This window comes from Lagenorhynchus albirostris, chromosome 1 (genome assembly GCF_949774975.1).
Source record: "Lagenorhynchus albirostris chromosome 1, mLagAlb1.1, whole genome shotgun sequence".
NCBI lineage: Eukaryota > Metazoa > Chordata > Mammalia > Artiodactyla > Delphinidae > Lagenorhynchus > Lagenorhynchus albirostris.
The window spans coordinates 172,112,496-172,134,708 of record NC_083095.1 but is presented as its reverse complement, the minus strand read 5'-3'; the positions used below and the strand labels follow the sequence as shown (position 1 = coordinate 172,134,708).

General features: G+C 39.3%; 1 protein-coding gene across 3 annotated transcripts in view; it reads left to right on the top strand.

The window, feature by feature from the left end:
* The window catches only part of USP6NL (USP6 N-terminal like), a 143,775-nt gene that overhangs the window by 96,956 nt on the left and 24,606 nt on the right, over positions 1-22,213 (top strand). For all 3 annotated transcript variants that reach the window (XM_060160149.1, XM_060160158.1, XM_060160169.1), the window contains 2 exons: positions 6,312-6,392; positions 14,341-14,448. In XM_060160149.1, the coding sequence (XP_060016132.1) occupies positions 6,312-6,392; positions 14,341-14,448 (189 nt within the window). The remainder of the gene's footprint in view (positions 1-6,311; positions 6,393-14,340; positions 14,449-22,213) is intronic.

Genomic DNA, 22,213 nt, shown 5'->3' with positions numbered 1-22,213 from the left:
TCTCAGATCACTAGAGGTTGAATGATCTCAACCAAGAAGATATTGGTCCCATTTTTAATCGTTATACCCTCCTTACCCCAATAGGAGGGGCCAGTCCTGATTCAGAGGGGATGTGAATTTAAGATGATCAGGTATCAGGTTGCAAACTTCAAATGGAAGTTTAGTCCTTTCCTGAAAACAGCTCCTGGGGAAGAGTATACAACACCGTACCATTTCCTAATCAGTGGAGGTAATGGAGAGATAACAAAGGGAATATAGGATGGAGATTAAGACCTCTGCATCATTTTCCTTTTGATATATGTTGTTCTGACATTCTCAGGGGAGTAGAATTTTCTTATACTGGGGTCTCCTATATGATTTAAAAAATTTCAGTGATGAGCATATCTAGTACCCAGATCTGTCTAGTACCCAGATCTTAGTTTTGGAATACCATTCCCCATTAAAAAGAACCACTCTTTCTTTAAAGAAATGGATGATCTAGGTCTAGGATAGAAAAAAGTATAAAGTGAGCCTGAATTACATTGTACCAGATCAGTCATGTCTAAAGGATCTGCCTGAAGAGGGGAAATCTCCAAGCAGGTGAGAGGCAGTCCAGCCAAGTTGGGGGCAATTTGAGCTTCAAAAAGAATAATGATGATGATAATAATGGATTTTAACACATTGAATAAAATAGTCCTTTATACCTTAGTGATATTAAAAATGGGGAGGGACTTGAAAGGAAAAACTTTTTAATAGAAAAATATCAGTTAATAATATAGACAGAATCATAAGGAAAAAAAAATCCACCATACCATTTTACCACCATCAGAATCAGAATTGACTCAGACAGAGATTATAGTGGATGAGAAGACCACTGAGTAGAGCTGTTAAGGAACAGGATGTCCGTACTATCTCAAAGTGCACCACCCACATTACTTATCAGTTACACAAAGGAATTTCTCTATTAGTTAGTGGGAAAATTGGGCAAATACCACTTAACCAAGGGATCAAAAGTTGTATCATTGATAATGGTACAAATCAGCATGATCTGTCACTGGATGTGATGCCATAAGAAGAACACAAAATCACCTGTGTAATAGTCCCACCAAAATCTAGGGGAAACAGTTAGCAAAGCCAGATAGTGTGGACTAGACTCTTCAAAAGTCAACATCATGAAAGACAAGCAAAGGCCAGGGGACTGTTCTAGAGCAAAGGGAACTTAAGAGATGTGCCAGTAAAGGCAATGTATGTTCCAGGGTTGGACTCTGAATTCCCCTCGCCAGCCCACCGAAAGGAAAACAGCTTTAAAGAACGATTTTGGGACAAGTGGGGAGTTCGGTATATGGACCGTTTATTACCAAGTAACGGACCAATTTTAAATTTCTTGAAAGGGTGTAATAGTTTTACTGTGATTATGTAGGATAATGTGTCTTGTTCTTAGGTGTTACATACTTGAAATATTTGGAGTGTTCACGACGTCTGAGATTTTCTAATAGATCAGCGCCCCCCACCCCCCTGCAAAAAAAAGCCCTAATATAAATAGATTAAATCTGGCAAAATGTTAATAATTGATGGATTTTGGTGAAGCATATATAAGTATATGGTGCATTGGTCTTCCACTTTTCTGTAGGCTTGAAATATTTCAATAAAAATTGGGAGAAGTAAGATGTCAGTGTATAAAGGCAACAGAGTTATTTAATATCAGCTTTGTATAGATTCCTAACATCAGTAGTTTCACATTTTAGCAGCACTTTGAAAAGCATTGCCAACATGATGGAATGATCCATATCTTTATTATGCTACATTAGAGATACTGTTGTACTTATGTTTACTTCTGTATTATAGTGATCGAACTGCTATCAAAAGTACTTAGGATTTTGGTCGGTCTAGTCATATTCATTCTCCTTCCCACCCCTCTGCTTCCAAGACCACAAAATGCTATTACATAATTGCCTCATAGTATTGTTTGCTTGTCTCTCCTGATGTAAATTATGTTTAAAAATGTTTATTTAACTTTTCTTATACACCAGTCACAGTTTTAGGTGATGAAATTAAGAGTATATGAAATGGTTCCTGTACTCAAAGGAGTTCATCCTTTAATAATAATAATAATAAATTTGGGCATTTAGACCAACTAGAACACAAGTGGTGTTAGGTGCTATAACAATAATCATAATAATCCTCATTTTATAGGTAAGGAAACTAAGATACAGAAAGATTACGTAACTCGTCCCAAATGAAACAGATAAGAAGGGGCAGAACTCAGGCCACCTGAGTCCTTAGTCCATGCCATGAAATGCTGAAGAAATAGTTTATTTTGCCTGGAGGATGGAGGAATTTGGAAAAGGTTTTGGACATTTGACTGGGTCTTGAGAGGATGCATAGGGTTTTGCCAGATGATGGTGAGGAAGAGCATCACAGGCAGATGAAAAGCAAACACTGGTCAGAGAGGCATGAAAATACATTGTGTGTTGGGAATGACAAATAGTTCAAGGTGGCCAGATCATAAAAGTAGTAGGGGGGAAAAAAAAAGTAGCAGGAAGTGAAACTAGAAGGTGAGTTTGGGCCATATTGTGAAGGGCCAACCGTGTAGAGATTTGAACTTTATTTGTAGCTACTGAAAGATTTTAAGCTGGGACTCACTTTTTAAAGGTCATAGCAGCGTGGAGGCTGGCTTGAAGCTATCCGGGGCTACCTGTGAGGAGTTACTGCCCTCATCTAGGGATGAGGATTGACAGAAAAAGGGCAGAGGGTGTGATGGAAGCGGAAGTGGATGGGACCAGCAGAGTGTAGGTTGGGTGTGGAAAGAAGATACAAGGAAGACTGAAGACAACCTAAGCTTCTAGGTTGATTGACTTAGTGGGTGGTGATGCTCTTAATTCGTAGTAGGAAAGGGAGGGGTAATTAGCAGCATGTTTAGGGAAATCGTTTTGGGTGTGCTGAGTTTGAAGTATCTGCTGAACTTCTGGGTGAGATTCTAACTTGCTGTTATATTCTAGTCTGTTTTGGTGTTACTGAGTCCATGGCAAGATGATGTTCCTTAGCCTATTTTTCTAGAGCATTTAAGTTTACATTTGTCACATGTGTTTTCAGTTACTCCTTACCTCAGAATAAATTTTGGAGTTGTTAAGCTATAGCATGTTTGCTGATAAAGTATATTGTATCCATTTATTATAGATTCATGAGTGCATGCAAGTCTGGTGTAGTTGATCGGGCAGAGTTATGGAGTTAACACTTAAACCTGATTGAACTACTGATGTATAATTTAAAAATCCTACAGCCTGGGAGCTTTACCGAAGTGTATTTTTTTCCTTTTTTTTTGCTGTAGGGGAAAGAAATGTATACTTAACGGTTCTGAAAATTGTGTACGTCTTTTTTATCCTTGCATATGAGAATGTGTAGCATTTAAAATAATCTCTCTCTATATATGATGAGCATTAGAATACAAAAATGTGCCTTTAAAGAAAAGAATAGCTATTTCTTAAAGTGATTTATTGACAATTTAATAGTCATAAGAATGAAAGATAGCAAAAGACCTGCTAGATCTCAGCAGGGTTTTTCCTGGCAAAGTGTATGTTATTGTACTCTTGGATGGGCTTGAATTATTTGGTGTTTTCCTGTTGGTGGAGAAAGGGATTGTGCTTTGAAGAAGTCTGGGGGGGGGGGGAGTGCAGAAGAACAAGAAAGTACCAAATGGCATCTTAGATCAATCTTAATTTTTCACAGCTTGGCTTTCTGTAAAGTAACATTTAGCAGAAACATTAATTAGATTTCAGAGCCCCACTGAGTTTTAAAATTAAACATATTTCTGGAACCATCTGTAAGATTTTATTACTAATAATATAATGAAGAATATGCTTAATCTTTTGAAAAATGAGAATCATAACAGGGTATCTTTTGCTCACAAGTGATCATCTTTGGTTATGAAAAAACCATCAAAATTTTTAAGAGTAAAGAAGTAATTAAAGAGTTTTAAGGATATGCCTAAAAATAAAATTTCATAAAATTATTCTGATTGGTGAGAATCTTTTCCTAAATTCAGGACTTTCTTTGGGATTTTATGCTTCTTTTGAATCTAAAAATATCGATGGTGGGCCCATGCCATCTGCCTGTTTGAGGCTGGATTGAAGACCGTCGATGAGGAACTATTGCTTCCATCCAGGAACTGTGATCCCCGACGAGAGCAGGGACATGATGGAGGCAAGAGCGTAGGATATGGCGGCCTAGAGCGCAGGTCCTGGGGCCACGCTGCCTGGCCTTGAACTCACCAGTTGCGGGAACTTGGAGAAGTTGATTAGACCCTTTGTGCCTCTGTTTCCTTATTTGTAAAATGGGGGTGATTGGGCTTCCCTGGTGGCGCAGTGGTTGGGAGTCCGCCTGCTGTTGCAGGGGACACGGGTTCGTGCCCCGGTCCGGGAAGATCCCACACGCCGTGGAGCAGCTGGGCCTGTGAGCCATGGCCGCTGAGCCTGCGCGCCCGGAGCCTGTGCTCCGCAACAGGAGAGGCCACAACAGTGAGAGGCCCACGTTCCAGAAAAAAAAAAAAAAAAAATGGGGGTGATTATACCTACCTCATAAGGGTGTAACGAGCATACTTTTTTTTTTTTTTTTTTTGCGGTATGCGGGCCTCTCACTGCTGTGGCCTCTCCCATTGTGGAGCACAGGCTCCGGACGCGCAGGCCCAGCGGCCACGGCCCACGGGCCCAGCCGTTCCACGGCATGTGGGATCCCCCCGGACCAGGGCACGAACCCGTGTCCCCTGCATCGGCAGACGGACTCTCAACCACTGTGCCACCAGGGAAGCCCACGAGCATACATTTTTGAGCATAAAATGTATCCTCAGAACCATTTTCTTTCCTGTGTAGTCTTCCATTTCATTTACTTTTTAGATGCACTTAATACACTTAGGCCTTCTGAAAAGACAATGCTGGGATCGAGGAGAATTAACAAAATAGCAGAATCTCAGCTCACTCATAAGAAAGAATTCTGTTGAGTTTTGTTCTCATGAAAAGGTCATCATTAGTAGTGGACCCTGCCGGGCTCTGTTCCAGGCAGTGGGGAAGCAGCGAATATCTCGGCCTTCGTGGATGGAGTAGTCAGGGGGGAGGAGGTTAGGTGTGCGGCAGCGAGGGGCCTCCTAGGCTGAGCCCCCAGAGGAGAGGACTTGCTCACCTGGTCATGGGCACAGGGGTCACCCAGACTTCTTGGCTGAAGAGGGTGTTTTTTCCTGCCTGAAAGGGCAGAGTACACATGGATTTTCTGAGGGTAGCTGGGCTCCCAAAGTAAAGGGACAGAGGGCTGTGCACACCCAGTTTTTTCTAAATGTACGAATCAAGTAAGTTACTCTACCACCATAGGAGTGAATAAGAGATTGGAGAGCCCACCCGAGTACTTAGGAAAAATGCCCCTTCTCCTTGAAACCAAAGAAGTGCGGAAGAAGCCTTTTCTCTGCCACCTTCCCCGTTTCCAGCTTTGCCCCAAATCTTAATTTAGTGTGACAGCCAAGACCCCCACCAGTGTGTTCAGCCTCAGCTCCGGATGGTTCCTTTTTTACCCCCTACACTGCCGCATTGTCGAAGAAGTACATCTGTCCATGCTTCTCGGAATGTTCTTTCCCATGTTGCACTTGATAAAAACCCTAACCCTCTTCCAGTCCTTCATTTATACTCGCCTCCTCTGACGCCCCTGGGTGGGTTCGACTGCTCCCTCCACAGAACTTGAGTCACCGTCTCTGCCTCTAGGTCACAACACTGCATATTCCATGTCGGGTACCCTTAGCAGGCGGTGAACGTGCCTTGGGACAGCAACTATTACTTATTTTTGTACAGTTTTTCACTAACGTAGTGCTAGTTATATGATGATCTCTCCCCAGTAATACCCAATTCTCCTTTACAAAACCACCTTTGTCACCGAAAGCATTAAGATGCCAGAAATCGGTAAAATGTGAAAGAAGAGAATGGAATTTTTAAGTTGTGTTTTTGATGCTTCATAAAAATATTTCAGACTGTTTTAAAATTTCCTTTTGGCTTAAATTTGTAGAGCAGCCAGTGTTTTCAGTGATTAAAATGTTAGAAAATTTAAGTGATCCCTTTCTCTTTACCTGTCCCAATGGAGCATCTCCTACGTGTCTTAACGTCGGCGGGGGGATACTGTTGACACAAATGTCATCAATTATACAACTTTAAAAAAAAGTTAGGATATTTGCTGTCCAATATAGCATAACTTTTTTAGTAGTCCTTTTTCAGCAGCATTTTCCTTGGCAGTTTTTTGTAATTTGTAAGTAAAAGAAGCCTGAAACAAACAGTAACAATGAATTTCAATTTTATTTTTAGCAAAAGCACCTGGAAATTGAAAGAACTACTAAATGGTTGAAAATGCTAAAAGGATGGGAAAAATACAAGAACACTGAAAAGGTAATTAAAAATGTGACTTCCTTATGAAACTATACAAATTCAATGTGGATTTTCCCAGTAAAAGTTCCTCTTTAATTATAAGAGTATTATGTTCATATTCTTAAAAAATTTTTAAGTGTAATTTAATTGAGTGGAATGCCTCAAATTAGGAGTCTTTGTGCTGTCACAGAATAGCCAGTTCAGATGGGTTGCAGGAATTGAGAGGATGTGGCGGACAGTCCAGAGGCCAGCTGGCTTTCGGGGATGATTGAATTCCGCTACTTGGTTATGTTGCCTGTGATTTCGTTTCTTTCTGTCTCTCTTCTCTGCCTACTTCAGTGTCGGCTTCCTGCTGAGCTTGGCTTCCCTTTGGGATCAGGATTATTGCCGTCATTCCAGGCTTTGTACCCCCCTGTCTCTCTGCTCAGAAGGAGAGAGGCCTGGCCTCTGAAAGCTTTCTGTGAAGCAGGAGCGTCTCCTTGTCCTAAAGCTTCTAGCAGACCACCCTCGCACCCCGCCCCAGATCTTTATACCCCGCATTGACTCTGTGCTGTTTTGAATCAATTTGTAAAAATGCATACATCTATTAATATTCCTACTAATCTAATCAGTAGGAATTCCTACTAATTCCTACTATTCTTCCTTAAATATTGGGAAGCTGTGAAGTTCCTAGTGGTATAAGTTTTCCAAAATTCTAACTTTTGCTTGAAAGGGCAGATGTTATCAGGGGCAAAAATACTGTCAGGTATTTTCCTTAAAGTGGCTTACTTCATTTATTTTTGAGAAGAATGTCTGCTAAGTACCCAGTGTCAACAACCACGATTGGCTGGTCAGTCGTTCTTTCAAGTAATGACGGTGTCCGTGACCAAAGCAGTTGGTTCAGATCGCGATTCATACAAGAGCATTTCATAAATGCTCTTTCTTGAGGCCGACGCTCTGCTCTGTGTGTGTTCCACCTCATCTCTCAGAATATTAATAAGACGTGTGTGTATTCAGGATTGAGATTGAATGAAATTAATAGTTTCTACTGCTTCGTCAAGGGCATTCCTAAGCGAACTGACCTCTTTTTTAAACTGTGAGGAAAGAATGCAATGACTGCCAGCACAGTGCTTCCTCTGCCTCAGTTTGTGTTGCGGTGCCAGGGGCTTCACCACCATGGCTTTTGTGCTCCCAGTGCCAAAGTCAACATAGGGAAAGAGGCAAATAATGGTTTAGTATCATTACAAAAATAGTCTTGACCTCATGGCCCATGCCTTGAGAACAGCTGACATCTAAGCCTCGGATTCCTCATCTATAAAGTGGAGATAACAATACCCATTTCAAAGAGATGAAGATTTAATGATTTCATGCATATAAAGCACTTGGCATTGCACCTCGCATATAATAAGCATTCAATAGGGTTGACTACTGCTATCAGTTTTTTGAAAGGTTGGGCAGTAAAAAATACTTAAAGGGAAAAAAGAAATCTTCCATAATCCTACAGCAAAACACTGAGCTGTTAGGATTTTTGTCTGTTTCCTCACACTTTTTTTCCATGCATTATATATTTTTTTCCTTTTTACATAGATACAAATTGTTGTGTGTCAGCCTTTACCAACAAGAATTCCAGGGAGCAGCAGTTCCTTGGGGTCTAACGGGTATTACACAAAAGCATTGTTGCCTAATGGTTAAGCAATAGACTATCCTAGGTTCAATCCCTAGCTCTGCCACATTACTAGTAGTATGACCTGGAGGAAGGTATTTAACCTTTTTCTGCCTTAGTTTACTTGTCTGTAAAATGGGGGTAATCACAATACCTCCTTCACAGAGTCGTTCTGAGGATTAAATAAGTTAATTCATGTAAAGCACAAAGAATAGTGTCTGATACTTAATATGCAGTCAGTAAGTGTTGTTTATTATTACATGAGAAAGGGGCTCTCTGGTTAAATAAAGTTGGGATAAAGCTGGACTGAGGTAAGCAGGTTTCTTTACTACAGGATGCCTCATCATCTTTAATATTATAACGTGGTAGAAATTTTCAAGAGGGACCTTAAATTGCATGACACTTATTCAGCCATGGAAATCTTTTTGTCATGGGGTATCTCACAGGAATAAGGTCACTCTTCTTTTTGAGCATCCTAAATATCCCTATTTAAATTCCATTAGACTCTTACTATTTTATTTCATCAGGAGTAAGTTCATTTCTGGGTTGCTGATTTCATTAAGGTGCTTCAAGAAGAATCCGTTCAGAGTAGGATGTTGGTCATGACCCCTGTGCTCTTGTTTAACACTCTGCTTCTCAGACTGGCCTAAAACTGACAACTACTTCACCTGACATCTTTGTGGAAAGGTCTCTCAAGCGCTAATTACAGGATCAGTTTTGATGTGTTGCACTTACACTTTCGTCTCAGCTTCAGTTCAATAAAATATTTGTAGAATTGTGTGGCTTTATACATATGTCTGAAAGTATATAAGCCTCTGTAAAAATGAGCATTCTACTGGGCTGTTAGGCTCACAGCAACTCTGGCTAACATACTTCCCAGTAAGAGGGATTTTAGTAGAGCTCTTCCTTTCATGAATAATTTTAAAGTATTTTCCCACAGCTATAATGCTAGAGTTATTTGATGATATATATGGTCCAATCTGGTATGAGGTAGAATGTACCTTCTAAAAGAATGCTGCTCTCAGTTCATACCCAGTTTTAAGTTGCATTGAAGTTAAAAAGTAGTATATATTTTTCTTCTCTTCCAAAGGGAGGTATAAGTTTTCTCTCAGCAGACTCCTTACTTATGTAGTAGTGGTACAAAGAAGTATCTAAAAATATCTTTAAATAAAAATATATAGCTCTGATAAGAATATTTGAATTTTTAGAATATAAGATTTAATGAAAAATAGTTGCCATTACGGTTGCCTGTGTTTTCACAGTGACTGCCCCCTATGTACAGTCATAGTGTATTTTTAAAATACAATCTATTAAATGAAGAGATGAAGTTATCTCTGCTAAGTAGAGGCCATTCTGATTTAACTAGCCATTATTAATTGTGTCTAAGCTCTGTCACAGCAGAGTTCCTACTACAGATACACATTTTTTTTTCTGGTTAAATAACTGAATGGACCTTTGTTCGTCAGGTAACTAACAGACTCATATTAGCCAACATTTGATTGTACTGATGTGAAAATGGAGGCACGATGTTTAGAAATAAATTTCTCAAGGCCATTATTAGTGACAAGCAAGAGATGCTACGTCCAGATACCATCTGTTTGCTAGCTCTCCCTTTCGGTGTTTGTCAGTAAAAGGCCGGAAGGAAATAGAAGGTGGTTGTAAGAGGCATTAGGGCCTTGTGGATTCTAAAGCTTTCAGATCCAGACTCAGGAGACGTGGGCCTATTTGGAGACAGAGACGAAGGGACCAACGGAGCAGGGACGACTGATGGAAATGAAGCCAATGAAGAGCACAGGCAGCTCAGAGAGTAAACTTTTGTCTCCTGGAGTTCACTTGCAGTTTTGATAGTCCCACCAAACTGAGCCAAACTTGCTGGGCTGAAAAGTTTACTCACTCGCAGCCATGCTGACACGTACTGCACATTTATCACTATTTTGAAACCAGTAAGGTTAGAAAGACGTGTTGAAAACATTAGGTCAGTTGATGGAAAAAAAAAATTGTTTTTTTTTAGTTGATGGATTTTTAAATGTATCTGTGTGACTGAAATAGACCGCTTGATTTTATTGGCAAGTGAACAGAGATCATACCCATAAAATAAAATTGTAACAGAATTTTAAAGGTAGTACTTTTCAAATTGGAATATTAAAATATTAAAATCCAACATATAAAAATTCTATATATATCATGATTGTTCAGACTATGATCTATGAAATCTGACTACTTGAATTTCAGTTCTTCCACAGTGTATTAGTTGTGTGACTTTGAGCTTATTACTAAACCTTTCTACACCTGATTTTCTCATCTGTAAAATGGACATGATAAGCACTGTACCTACCTCTTTAGGAATGTAAAAATACTACGAGGAATACTTTGATCTAGAAACATATCTCAGCTCCTAATAAATAATCATAAAATGTTAGTTAGTGTAACTGGTGTTACTAACATTGCTATTACTGTTTGATTTATCACTATCTGTACCCTCGTCCCCATCCTCATTTCTCCTTCCTGGAAAATTCCTGCATATCCTTTATGTTGAGTTTGTTGTCGTCCTCTCTAAAGGAAATCTTTCCTTACTCTCTCCCGCAGAACTCGCCCCCCTTCCTCCATTATAGTATCTCTGGTATAGTCTCGGGATGAGAGCCCCGGTGTTGGACCAATAAAGAAGTGACCACCACAGCAGATTCACTGCCCCTGCCCCCAACACCTTTATCCCTAAACTGTTTCTGGTTTCCCTTAGAATCTCGTGTCTGTTCCGTAAGGGCCAGCTGCCCCCTGAAATCACTCCCCCAGATTAGGCAGCGTGGCACCTGCCATTCTCCCATTACCACCCAGGCCCACCTCTGGTGGGGGTGATGTCTATCACGACTTGCCCCTCAGGGTGTGATACTCAGCTCTGATAGGAATTAACATATGTGACCTTATTACAAAGGATTATGTTTATAATTATATGATTCTATGATTATCTTCCCCACTACACTGTGAACGCCACAGAACTTTTTCAAGTTTGTATCCATAGTACCTAGTAAGCATTGGCCACAAAGCAGAAAGTCATTACAGTTTCTGTTTACAGTGAATGAACGAATGTTGTTCACTTTTGAGTTGGGATGACCAGCTGTCCCCTTCTACTGATAAATTCTACTACTTTAATAAAGTTGTGATCTCTAAGGGGCAGTGTGATTTGGCAGAAATATCCTGAAGCAGGAGCAGGAAGATGGAATTCTTGGCCTAGGCAGGCCACTTCTTTGTCCCTTGATTCCCTTCCTTTTAAACTGGAGTAGCACCTGCCCTGCCGACATTACAGAGCTGTTCTAGAAGGTGTGAGATACTGCTTTGTCAATTGAAAGATTCTCAACAAATGAAAACTGTGCTACTGTTCTGGAGAATAAGCAGATTTTATTATAATTGTGCTTTGATACGATTCCTACTTTGTTTTACAAAATTTCCAGAATTTGTACAATAGTTGAAAATTTGTGAGGAAAGTTCTATAACCACAGTGTCAGTCTGTCATGTAACAGTAGAAGTATTTGAAAAATAGTAACTATAATTTAAAATGCTTATTTTAAGATCTCATAATTTGATTCTTTTTCTGCTGTATCTTACTTTGTATACATGTTTCATCTCATTACCTTGCACAGCTTGAATCCAGATACATCCCTTTTTATATTCCTTTTGGGTTTTGATTATAATTTTATTTTATTTTACAATTTTATAGTTTTATTTTTAATGCTTTCTGCTCTTCAATTTCATTAATATTTTCCATTCCATGTATTTTAGTAAGTCCAGTTAAGCAGGACAGTAGATATACTACATAACACCATGGTTTTAGAAAGATGGTCTTTGCTTTTTATAAAATATAAAATCAGTATCTTCTACTAACTGGTAACATCTTCTGTGTGTCTTTGGGCAAGTTACTGAATCTTTTTGTGATTCGCTGTCAGCATTTGTAAAATTGGGGTAATAATATCTCATAGAATTATTAATATCATTGAATGAGACAACATATGTAAATAGTTTTAAACAGTTTCCTGTACATAGTAAATGCTCAGTAAAAGCTGATTTTAACTGTTACTGTTGATGATGATAATGACAGTGCATCAGAGTTTCTTTTTGAGCCTTTTCTAGACATGCCTCATTTTTCGTTTTATCCCTGGAATAACACTAGGACCATTAATTTTTTATTTCTACCTGAAATCTTTCTATTATTTCTTCTTCATTGAATCATGGCAATTTAATGTTTTGTTTTTCTAAATCTATATTTAACTTTAGGATAAACAATGAACGGTAATTTATGTACAGTTGGTGAATACAGAATTGAATGAAAGCAGTAAATAATGTCCAAAACCTTTGTAAGTGATACAGTATAAGAAATGCATGTGGTTCCTATCTTACTCATTGAAAAACATCCATCTAATGGACATTCAGGTCCATCAAAGTTTATCTGTTTACCTGCCATCATGTTTTACTTGACTATCAAAATTTCACTTTTCACATTTGCAATAATTCCCACATTCTGGTATTCATATTAATTGCTTTCGGTTTAACATCCTTACTCTAGAAATTCAGGAGATAATTTGAAGTTACTTTTAGTGGATGATATTCCTTTAAAAAGTTAAGTTTAGGGGCTTCCCTGGTGGCGCAGTGGTTGAGAGTCTGCCTGCCGATGCAGGGGACACAGGTTCGTGCCCCGGTTCGGGGAGATCCCACATGCCGCGGAGCGGCTGGGCCTGTGAGCCATGGCCGCTGAGCCTACGGGTCCGGAGCCTGTGCTCCACAATGGGAGAGGCCACAACAGTGAGAGGCCCGCGTACCGCAAAAAAAAAAAAAGTTTATCATAATTTTGAAATGAATATAGATGATAAACTTTCTTTGGAAAGTAAATCTTAAATTCACTTTTTTTTAAACCACACTGTTTGCAATTAATGGTGGTAAATGTTTAGTACGTGGGAAATGTTGAAGAAGCAGAGTCTAGTTTATACAAAGCCTTTCTGTACATATTCTTCCAGTTACATCTACCGCATAAGTTAAAACTTCAGTGTTTCTAGTCACTGTCTGCTGGAATTTCAAATTTGAGACTTACTGTGTTTATACCAAGAGAACAAAACTGAGATTATGTATGTAATTATCTGATTGAATCAACTTCACAGTATTCAGTGTTTCACAGGAAAAGTTATTCTATAGTGTCACTGATTTAAAATCAGAGTTTCTTAAAGCTACATCATAATTTAGTTACTAAAGGTTTCATTTTTAAAAATCTAGTATAATTGTAGAAGTTGAAGCTCTGCTTATTAGTTCATAGCTCGTCAACATCTCAATTATTAGAACTTGCATCTTATTTTCTTGGCCGTACTACTTCAATCTATTATTTTGATCATAAAGGTAACTATGTACTTATTCTTACCTCGCTCCTGAAGTTTCTGCCGTAATTTCTTTAATCATTTCCTTTTAAGTTTCATCTACTTTTAAGTTTCAAAGTTTCCTTATGCACAACTTTGTAATGAACATAATAGGTTTATATGTTATTTTGAATACATAATTAGCCTTGAGAAAAAAGATATAATTACAAGAAGACGGAGAAGTATGGTGAGTCTTAAGATTCTTAGAGTGATGGCAGTGTACTTTCAAGGACCCAGAGTGTTAATGATGCTGATGATTTATACCTAATTTCATTCAAAGGTGATGATGCTCCTTCTTGATGGAAATTTATCACTATTTTTGTCTGGTCAGATAGGATCAATGTCATTAAGAAGAGGACAGAGGTTTTCCTGAAGAAATGCTCCAGAATTGGGAAGAGGAGAGGGAAGAGGGAGAGAGTGTGTGTTTGGGGGGTGGAGGTGGACTTGAATGAAGACTATAGGTCACATTGAGTTATGAGAAGGTTCTAGAGAGACTCTACCCTCCTTGAAGGCACTTTGACACAAGAGAACCCTTTTGCTATTTGGAACCTTTTAGATGTAGGAGGGAAAAAGAAGAAAATGTGTATCTAGTTAGTTATATCAAGGGGGAGTGTGTAAGTCAGATGTTCACAACTTAAAGAACACTGATTGTGCTCTCGTGCCACTGAAGGAACACCTTTGCAGTGTATGAAAATAACTAATGTACTGGGCATACTTAACATTTTCTTGTTTATTCTGTGCTTTCTCTGTATATGCCTTCCTGTTTGGATCTGAAAAGTAGAGATGAGAGGATCCAAATGTGCCATGTTAAATTGTATCAATTATGAGGAATCCTTTGAAAAGAAAAGACTAACAAATATTCATTAGTTTGATTTAAGGGACTAGTCTAAGCTTTGTCAGTTTGTAACTTTCAATTTATGTTTCTTTTAATAAGTTTCATAGGAGAATTTACAAAGGAATCCCACTCCAGCTCAGAGGGGAAGTCTGGGCCCTCCTCCTGGAGATCCCGAAAATGAAGGAAGAAACCAGAGACCTATATAGTGTGAGTACCGAGAGCCAGCCTGTTATTTTGAAACGAGCATTCAATGTTGGGGCATATTTGTAAGGAAAATTGACTAACACCTGGTTGTAGCTACTCATTTGCAATGTAGTATTAATAATAAAGAGATTTACAATGTCACTTTTAGAGTTTTTGGGAAAATAACAGCAGAATTCAGTTTATCCAACGGCTGCCTGTGTATGATTGACTGTTTTCTTCTTCTTTCCCCTAAGATTGTTACAGTATTCTAGGTTTTATTTTTTATTTATAAAAAGTTAAACGTTTCACTCAGTGATCAGTAATGCTTTCTGTATATTAGTCAGGGCATTAAATTTACCTCCTTGTCATCTCAGCTATACCCTTTCTAAACGTAAACTTCATATTAACCTTTGAAAGGAATAAGAAACATATATCTAAAAATAACCTTGTGCCTTAGAAAAAGTGTTCAATGTCACTAATAAAAAAGGAAATGTAAATTTAAAAAAATTAAAAATAAAAATAACTTTGAAATCTCAGAAAATGTATATAAATAGAATAAATTAAGATAGAATAACTGAAATAAAGACAAATTATAATAAAAATAACTTTGAAATCTGTTCCTCAGAAAATGTATATAAATAGAATAAGACCGAATAACTGAAATAACGACAAATTATTTGTCAGTTAAACCCAACACCAATTATAAAAGGGGCTTTGGAATGCTCTTTTGATATTTTCATATTTATGTATAAATAAGCAAAATTTCATCAAGATGTAAGGTAATAGGGCTTCCCTGGTGGCACAGTGGTTGAGAATCCGCCTGCCCGTACAGCGGACACAGGTTCGAGGCCTGGTCTGGGAAGATCCCACGTGCCACGGAGCAACTAAGCCCGTGCACCACAACTACTGAGCCTGTGCTCTAGAGCCCGTGAGCCGCAACTACTGAGCCTGCGTGCTGCAACTACTGAAGCCTGTGCACCTAGAGCCCGTGCTCCGCAACAAGAGAAGCCACTGCAGTGAGAAGCCCACGCACCGCAACAAAGAGTAGGCCCCGCTCACCGCAACTGGAGGAAGCCTGCGCAGCAACAAAGACCCAATGCAGCCAAAAATAAATAAGTAAATAAATTTTTAAAAAGATTTAATAAATATTGATTAATTTAAACAGTTACTTGTTTTTTATGATGTAAAGAGTTTTTAAATTAGTTGTTTGGACCCTGCACAGAATATAAGTTTTGTCTCAGGATTTTAGAGTTTCAAATTATTTTAGATGGTTGATTAGATATTTGCCTTTAATGTCATAGTTTTAGAACCAGTATTGAAAAATGATATATGAGAGAAATATTTAAAATCTAACCCCAGCCCCTAGTATAGTGTGCCTCTCATAGGGTGGGTGCTCAGTAAATAATTTATTTAATTAATAAAGAAGAAAATTTTACTTAGCATGCTGTTTTGGTTTCCTGGGGCTGCCATGACAAAGTCCCGCAAACTGAGTGGCTGAAAACAACAAACATTTATTCTCCTGCGGTTCCGGAGGATAGAAGTCTGAGATCAGGGTGTCAGCAGGGCCATGCTCCATCCCAAGGCTTTAGGGAAGAACCTTTCCTTGACTCTTCCTAGATCCTGGAGTTGCCGGCATCCAGGGTGTTCTTTGGCTTGAGGCTGCGTCACTCCAGTCTCTCCCTCTGTCCTCAAGTGGCCTTTCCTTGTGTGTGTCTCTGTCTCACCTTCTAAGGACTCTAGTCATTGGATTTAGGGTCGACCCTAATCTAGTATGACCTCCTCTTAACTTGACTACATCTGTAAAGACCCTATTTCCAAATCAGGTCATAGGCCCAGGTTCTAGGTAGACAGGAATTTGGGGTGGATGCTATTCAACCCAGTACACATGCTAATATTAGAACTGTGGTTCAGGCTTTTCCTACATAGAATAAAATTATCCAGTTACTGTATATCCAGTATACAGTAACAAGAAAAGAAATGACTTGCCCACCAGTCATTTCAAGCTTGTAATTTTCAGCGCTATCATAAGCATTATTTTTACTACTTGAGATTCCTCTAGCATTTAACCAAGTCTTCCTTTCCCAGTTACTTTCTTTTACCCTCTCTTTGCAAAAGTAGTATATAAATGGCTGTCCTGAAATGGGAAATTCAATGGTAATAAAACTACTTTTTCTTAATCTATTGATACTAAGATTTTTCTCAAATGGTGGAATTGTCCTGATTCCCGAGCCAGTGCTCTTATCTGCTATTTCTCCTGTTCTTTTAATTGTATCTCATTGTTATCTGTCTCTCTGGAGTATAGTGCTCTCTCTCACAGGTGGCAGAGGTCCAGTGACAGTGGATAACAACCTCACCTGCAGCCTTAGCAAGACTTAGTAATCTTGTTGGCCAAACCCACAGTGAAATTGCTAGTTTTTCATCCAGATACTTTCCACTGTACTTCTGCTCTCAGGTTTATAGGTTCATTACATTCCTATTTCTTTTAAGTAAAATGTTTATTCTTTATTATTGTGACACTCATGGATCTTAACCCACCCAATCTCAGAGTAACCTTAGAAGTTGCTTACACCTCCTTTCATTAAGATAAGAAATATGCTTGATTTCCTATATTCTGCACATTGGCTTGTAACCATTCTAGGACATAAATAATCTTTCTGCTCTATTATTTTTTACCTGCTTAACTGGGCTTTGTTTCTGTTATGAGGTCTTTTCTTATGTTGAATTTTCTTGTCCTCTAGAGTAATTTTTTTTAATAGATCTTTATTGGAGTATAATTGCTTCACAGTACTGTGTTAGTTTCTGTTGCACAACCAAGCAAATCAGCCATATGCATACACATGTCCCCATATCCCCTCCCTCTAGGTAGCCTCCCTCCTATCCTCCCTATCCCATCCCTCTAGGTCATCATCACAAAGCACTGAGCCGATATTCCTGTGCTGTGCTGCTGCTTCCCACCAGCCAACTGTTTTACATTCAGTAGTGTATATATGTCGATGCTACTCTCACTTCGTCCCAGCTTCGCCCTCCCACCCGTGTCCTCAAGTCCATTCTCTATGTCTACCTCTTTATTCCTGCCCTGCAACTAGGTTCATCAGTACCATTTTTTTTTCTTTAGATTCTATATATATGCGTTAGCATATGGTATTAGTTTTCTCTTTCTGACTTACTTCACTCTGTATGACAGACTCTAGGTCCATCCACCTCACTACAAGTAACTCAGTTTTGTTTCTTTTTATGGCTGAGTAATATTCCATTGTATATATGTGCCACATCTTCTTTATCCATTCATCTGTCAGTGGACATTTAGGTTGGTTCCATGTCTTGGTTATTGTAAATAGTGCTGCAGTGAACATTGTGTGGTACATGTCTCTTTGAATTATCGTTTTCTCAGGGTATATGCCCAGTAGTGGGATTGCTGGGTCATATGGTAGTTCTGTTTTTAGTTTAAGGAACCTCCATACTGTTTTCCATAGTGGTTTTATCAATTTACATTCCCATGAACAGTGCAGGAGGGTTCCCTTTTCACCACACCCTTTCCAGCATTTATAGTTTCTAGATTTTTTGATAATGGCCATTCTGACCAGCGTGAAGTGATACCTCATTGTAGGTTTGATTTGCATTTCTCTAATAATTAGTGATGTTGAGCATCTTTTCATGTGCCTCTTGGCTATCTGTATGTCTTCCTTGGTGAAATGTCTATTTAGGTCTTCCACCCATTTTTTAACTGGATTGTTCATTTTTTGGTATTGAGCTTCATGAGCAGTTTATATATTTTGGAGATTAATCCTTTGTTGTTGCATTTGCAAATATTTTCTCCCGTTCTGAGGTTGTCTTTTTGTCTTGTTTATGGTTTCCTTTTCTGTGTAAAAGCTTTTAAGTTTAATTAAGTCCCATTTGTTTATTTTTGTTTTTATTTCCGTTACTCTAGGAGGTGGGCCAAAAAAGATCCTGCTGTGGTTTATGTCAAAGAGCATTTTTCCTGTGTTTTCCTCTAAGAGTTTTATAGTGTCTGGCCTTACATTTAGGTCTTTAATCCATTTGGAGTTTATTTTTGTGTATGGTGTTAGGTAGTGTTCTAACTTCATTCTTTTATATGTAGCTATCAAGTTTTCCCAGCACCACTTATCGAAGAGGCTGTCTTTTCTCCACTATATGTTCTTGCCTCCTTTGTCGTAAATTAGGTGCCCATATGTGCGTAGGTTTATCTCTGGGCATTCTGTCCTGTACCATTGATCCATATTTCTGTTTTTGTGCCAGTACCATACTGTCTTGATTACGGTAGCTTTGTGGTATAGTTTGAAGTCAGGGAGCCTGATTCCTCCAACTCCGTTTTTCTTTCTCAAGATTGCTTTGTCTATTTGGGGTCTTTTGTGTTTCCATATGAATTGTAAACTTTTTTGTTCTAATTCTGTGAAGACTGCCATTGATAGTTTGATAGAGATTGCATTGAATCTGTAGATTGCTTTGGGTAGTATAGTCATTTTCACAGTATTGATTCTTCCAATCCAAGACCATGGTATATTTCTCCATCTGTTTGTCATCTTTGATTTCTCTCATCAGTGTTTTATAGTTTTCTGAGTACAAGTCTTTCACCTCCTTAGGCAGGTTTATTCCTAGGTGTTTTATTCTTTTTGTTGCAGTGGTAAATGGGAGTGTTTCCTTAATTTCTCTTTCTGGTTTTTCGTTGTTGGTGTGTAGGGATGCCAGAGATTTCTGTGCATTAATTTTGTATCCTGCAACCTTACCAGATTCACTGATTAGTTCTAGTAGTTTTCTGGTGGCATCTTTAGGATTTTCTATGTATAGTATTATGTCATCAGCAAACAGTAACAGTTTTACTTCTTCTTTTCCAATTTTTATGCCTTTTATTTCTTTTTCTTCTCTGATTACTGTGTCCAGGACTTCCAAAACTATGTTGAATAAGAGTGGTGAGAGTGGACATCCTTGTCTTGTTCCTGATCTTAGTGGAAATGCTTTCAGTTTTTCACCATTGAGTATGATGCTTGCTGTGGGTTTGTCATTTATGGCCTTTATTATGTTGAGGTAGGTTCCCTCTGTGCCCTTTTTCTGGAGAGTTTTTATCATAAATGGGTGTTGAATTTTGTCAAAAGCTTTTTCTGCATCTATTGAGGTGATCATATGGTTTTTATTACTTAATTTGTTAATATGGTGTATCACCCTGATTGATTTGTATATATTGAAGAATCCTTGCAAAAAAAAAAAAAAAAGAACGATAACAAAGTAAAAAAATAAAATTAGTCTAGGAAACTAACAGATATGTTAGAAGGAATATAAAAATAAAAGTATAGATAAAGCAACAACCAGAAGGTAGGTCAGTACCACAATAGTAAAAGAAAAAAGAGGAGGAGGGAAAAGAAAAAACAATAAAAGAGGGGGTTGGGAAGGCCTTGGCTGTGGAGGGCGGGGCCTAAGCAAGGGTGAGGTTTGGGCAGTGGGCGGGGCCAATGCTCAGGACCCACAGGGCTGGAAAAGGCTGTGAGGGGTGAGGCTTAGGCTCAAGGAACAGAAGGGGCCCAGGCGTGCCCCCCGCCCCTGGTCTCAGCTGTCAGGGGACCTCACCTGGGAGCCCAGCAGGCTCCCCGTGCCTGAGTGGGCGGAGCAATCACCCTCCGCTCCTCTCCTGCTCCTCCCGGAGGGCCCCTCCCACCTGCCTCTCCTGATCTCCCCGGCCTCCCTCCTATTACCCCCAGCACCCATGCGGCCTGGAGGGGGCTTTGGAGTGGGGGATACCGGCTTGGGAGCTCAGCAGGCTCCCCGGCCCGTGTGGGCCAGGCGATCGCCCTCCGCTTCTCTCCCCTCCGCTTCTCTCCCCTCCCGCTCTTCCTGGAGAGTCCCTCCCGCCTGCCTCTCCTGATCTCCCCGGCCTCGGGGGCGCCGATCCTGTCTGGCCTCCACTTCTCCTCCCGCCTCAGTCCCCCTACGTCCTACTTGTTCACTTTGGGGTTCCTCCCGTCTCCTTGGGTGTCAGAGCCCCCCACCAGCGGCCGGCAGGTGCTTTAGTGGGGAGGTGCTAACTCCGCGTCTTCCCACACCGCCATCTTCAGGAGAAGTTTTCTAGAGTAATTGACATTATAGATGTCTTTGGGTGTTTTTCTTCCTTTCAGCTAAATTTTATTTTAAAGCATATTTTATCATGTCTTGTCAAACATTTTCTTTCTGTGTTTTGATACCTCATCTTTTACCAGGGGGCCTGCGGAACAATAATTGAAACCTCTTTGCTTGCCGACTACCTTATTTTTTTTTTAAGATATTTAAAGAACAAATATGTAAAGATTATTATTTTTAAAGCTAAATTTTTGTAATGTCTCTTGGACCAACTTTTATCAGAAATAGCATACAATACTATTTTAGTGGTTGTACGGTTCTCTAGTACAATAGTATAAATATCTTCCTTGGTCTTCAGAACTCTGAAGTGTTTTAAAACACTGTGGAAGTGCTCATGTTTTTAAAAGCTGCAGAAGCTGCCCTTCTCTGAGTTCCTACCTCAAGACACAAAACCCACATACTCACAAAACATTTAACATACAAACATATATTCCAGGAAGCCTTGTTTTTTCCACTTTTAGCTTAAGTCAGGAATTAACAGTTACATATATTTACTAGAATTGGTTTTAACAGAAATATATATTTCCAGTACATGGTAAATAGGTCAATATAACACATGTATATAGATGTTTAATTACAATTAAATCTGGTTAAGTATAAATTAATATAAATTTTAATCTCCCACCTGGTTAAACATACTCATTTTGTTCTTTTCCCCCTGAAATGCTGCTTAATTGACAGCAGAGAGGGTTTTTTAAAAAGACAAAAACTGCAAGGAATAAGAAAATGGGAGAAGAGGTGACCCTTGCCAATGTTTGGAGACCAGAATTCAGACAAACATTTAGTAATTTTAGCAACCCTGAGAAAACCGGAGGAGGACCTGATTTATGTCTCAGAATCCCCAGCAGGCTTCATAATTGCCAGCTCCAGGTACCTCTGGAAGTGGAAGTGAAACTAAAAACAGTAGAAGTGCTTGAAAGTCTGTTGCAGAAGTAGTTAGAGTCCCTGAGTTCCCCCACCTGCTCCCCACCCCTGCACGAGACTGGGGCAGGGTATGGGTTACTGTTTGGAGAGGATGAAACAGAAGGCCGGTGGGCTGGAGTGGACACAGACCTGCGGAGGAAAGCACAGAGGGAGTGAATGTCCTGAATTTGGGGCAGCCCCGCCTTTTCCTCCGCTCGGCTCCCAGAACAAAACACCGGCATCCAGACGCTTGTCCTCCTGACAGGAGCTCAGAAGAGTCTTCTCTAGGAATCTGACCAGCCCAAGAAAATACCCCCAAACTCCTGACTTCAAGGGAAGCCCAGTGAAACCAGCCAGATCACTCTACAGTGAAGACAGAGCTTGAAGCCCCACGTCTGCACATAGCGCTTTCCATCAGCTTTCTCATGTCTTCTTTCAAATATGAGTGAGGAGAGGAGCTAGGAGATAACATGGAAAATAAGAACAAGTAGAGAAAGCAATTTGTGAGAAACAAGACTATACAGCAAGAAGAAAACGGAAGAGCTATTGCTGGTGTCTTCAGAGGGATAAAAAGAGATATTGTGTCCATAGAACAAGTATAGGATGCTATAAAAGGAACATTAGAGAACAGTAGAGCTTATGAATATAAAAAATGATAATAGAAATGAAAAATACTAGAGGAGGGTTTGAAAATAACAAGTGAAGAAATTTCCCAGAAAATAGATTGTGAAGTCAGAACTCAAATCAATGAGTTTTTACG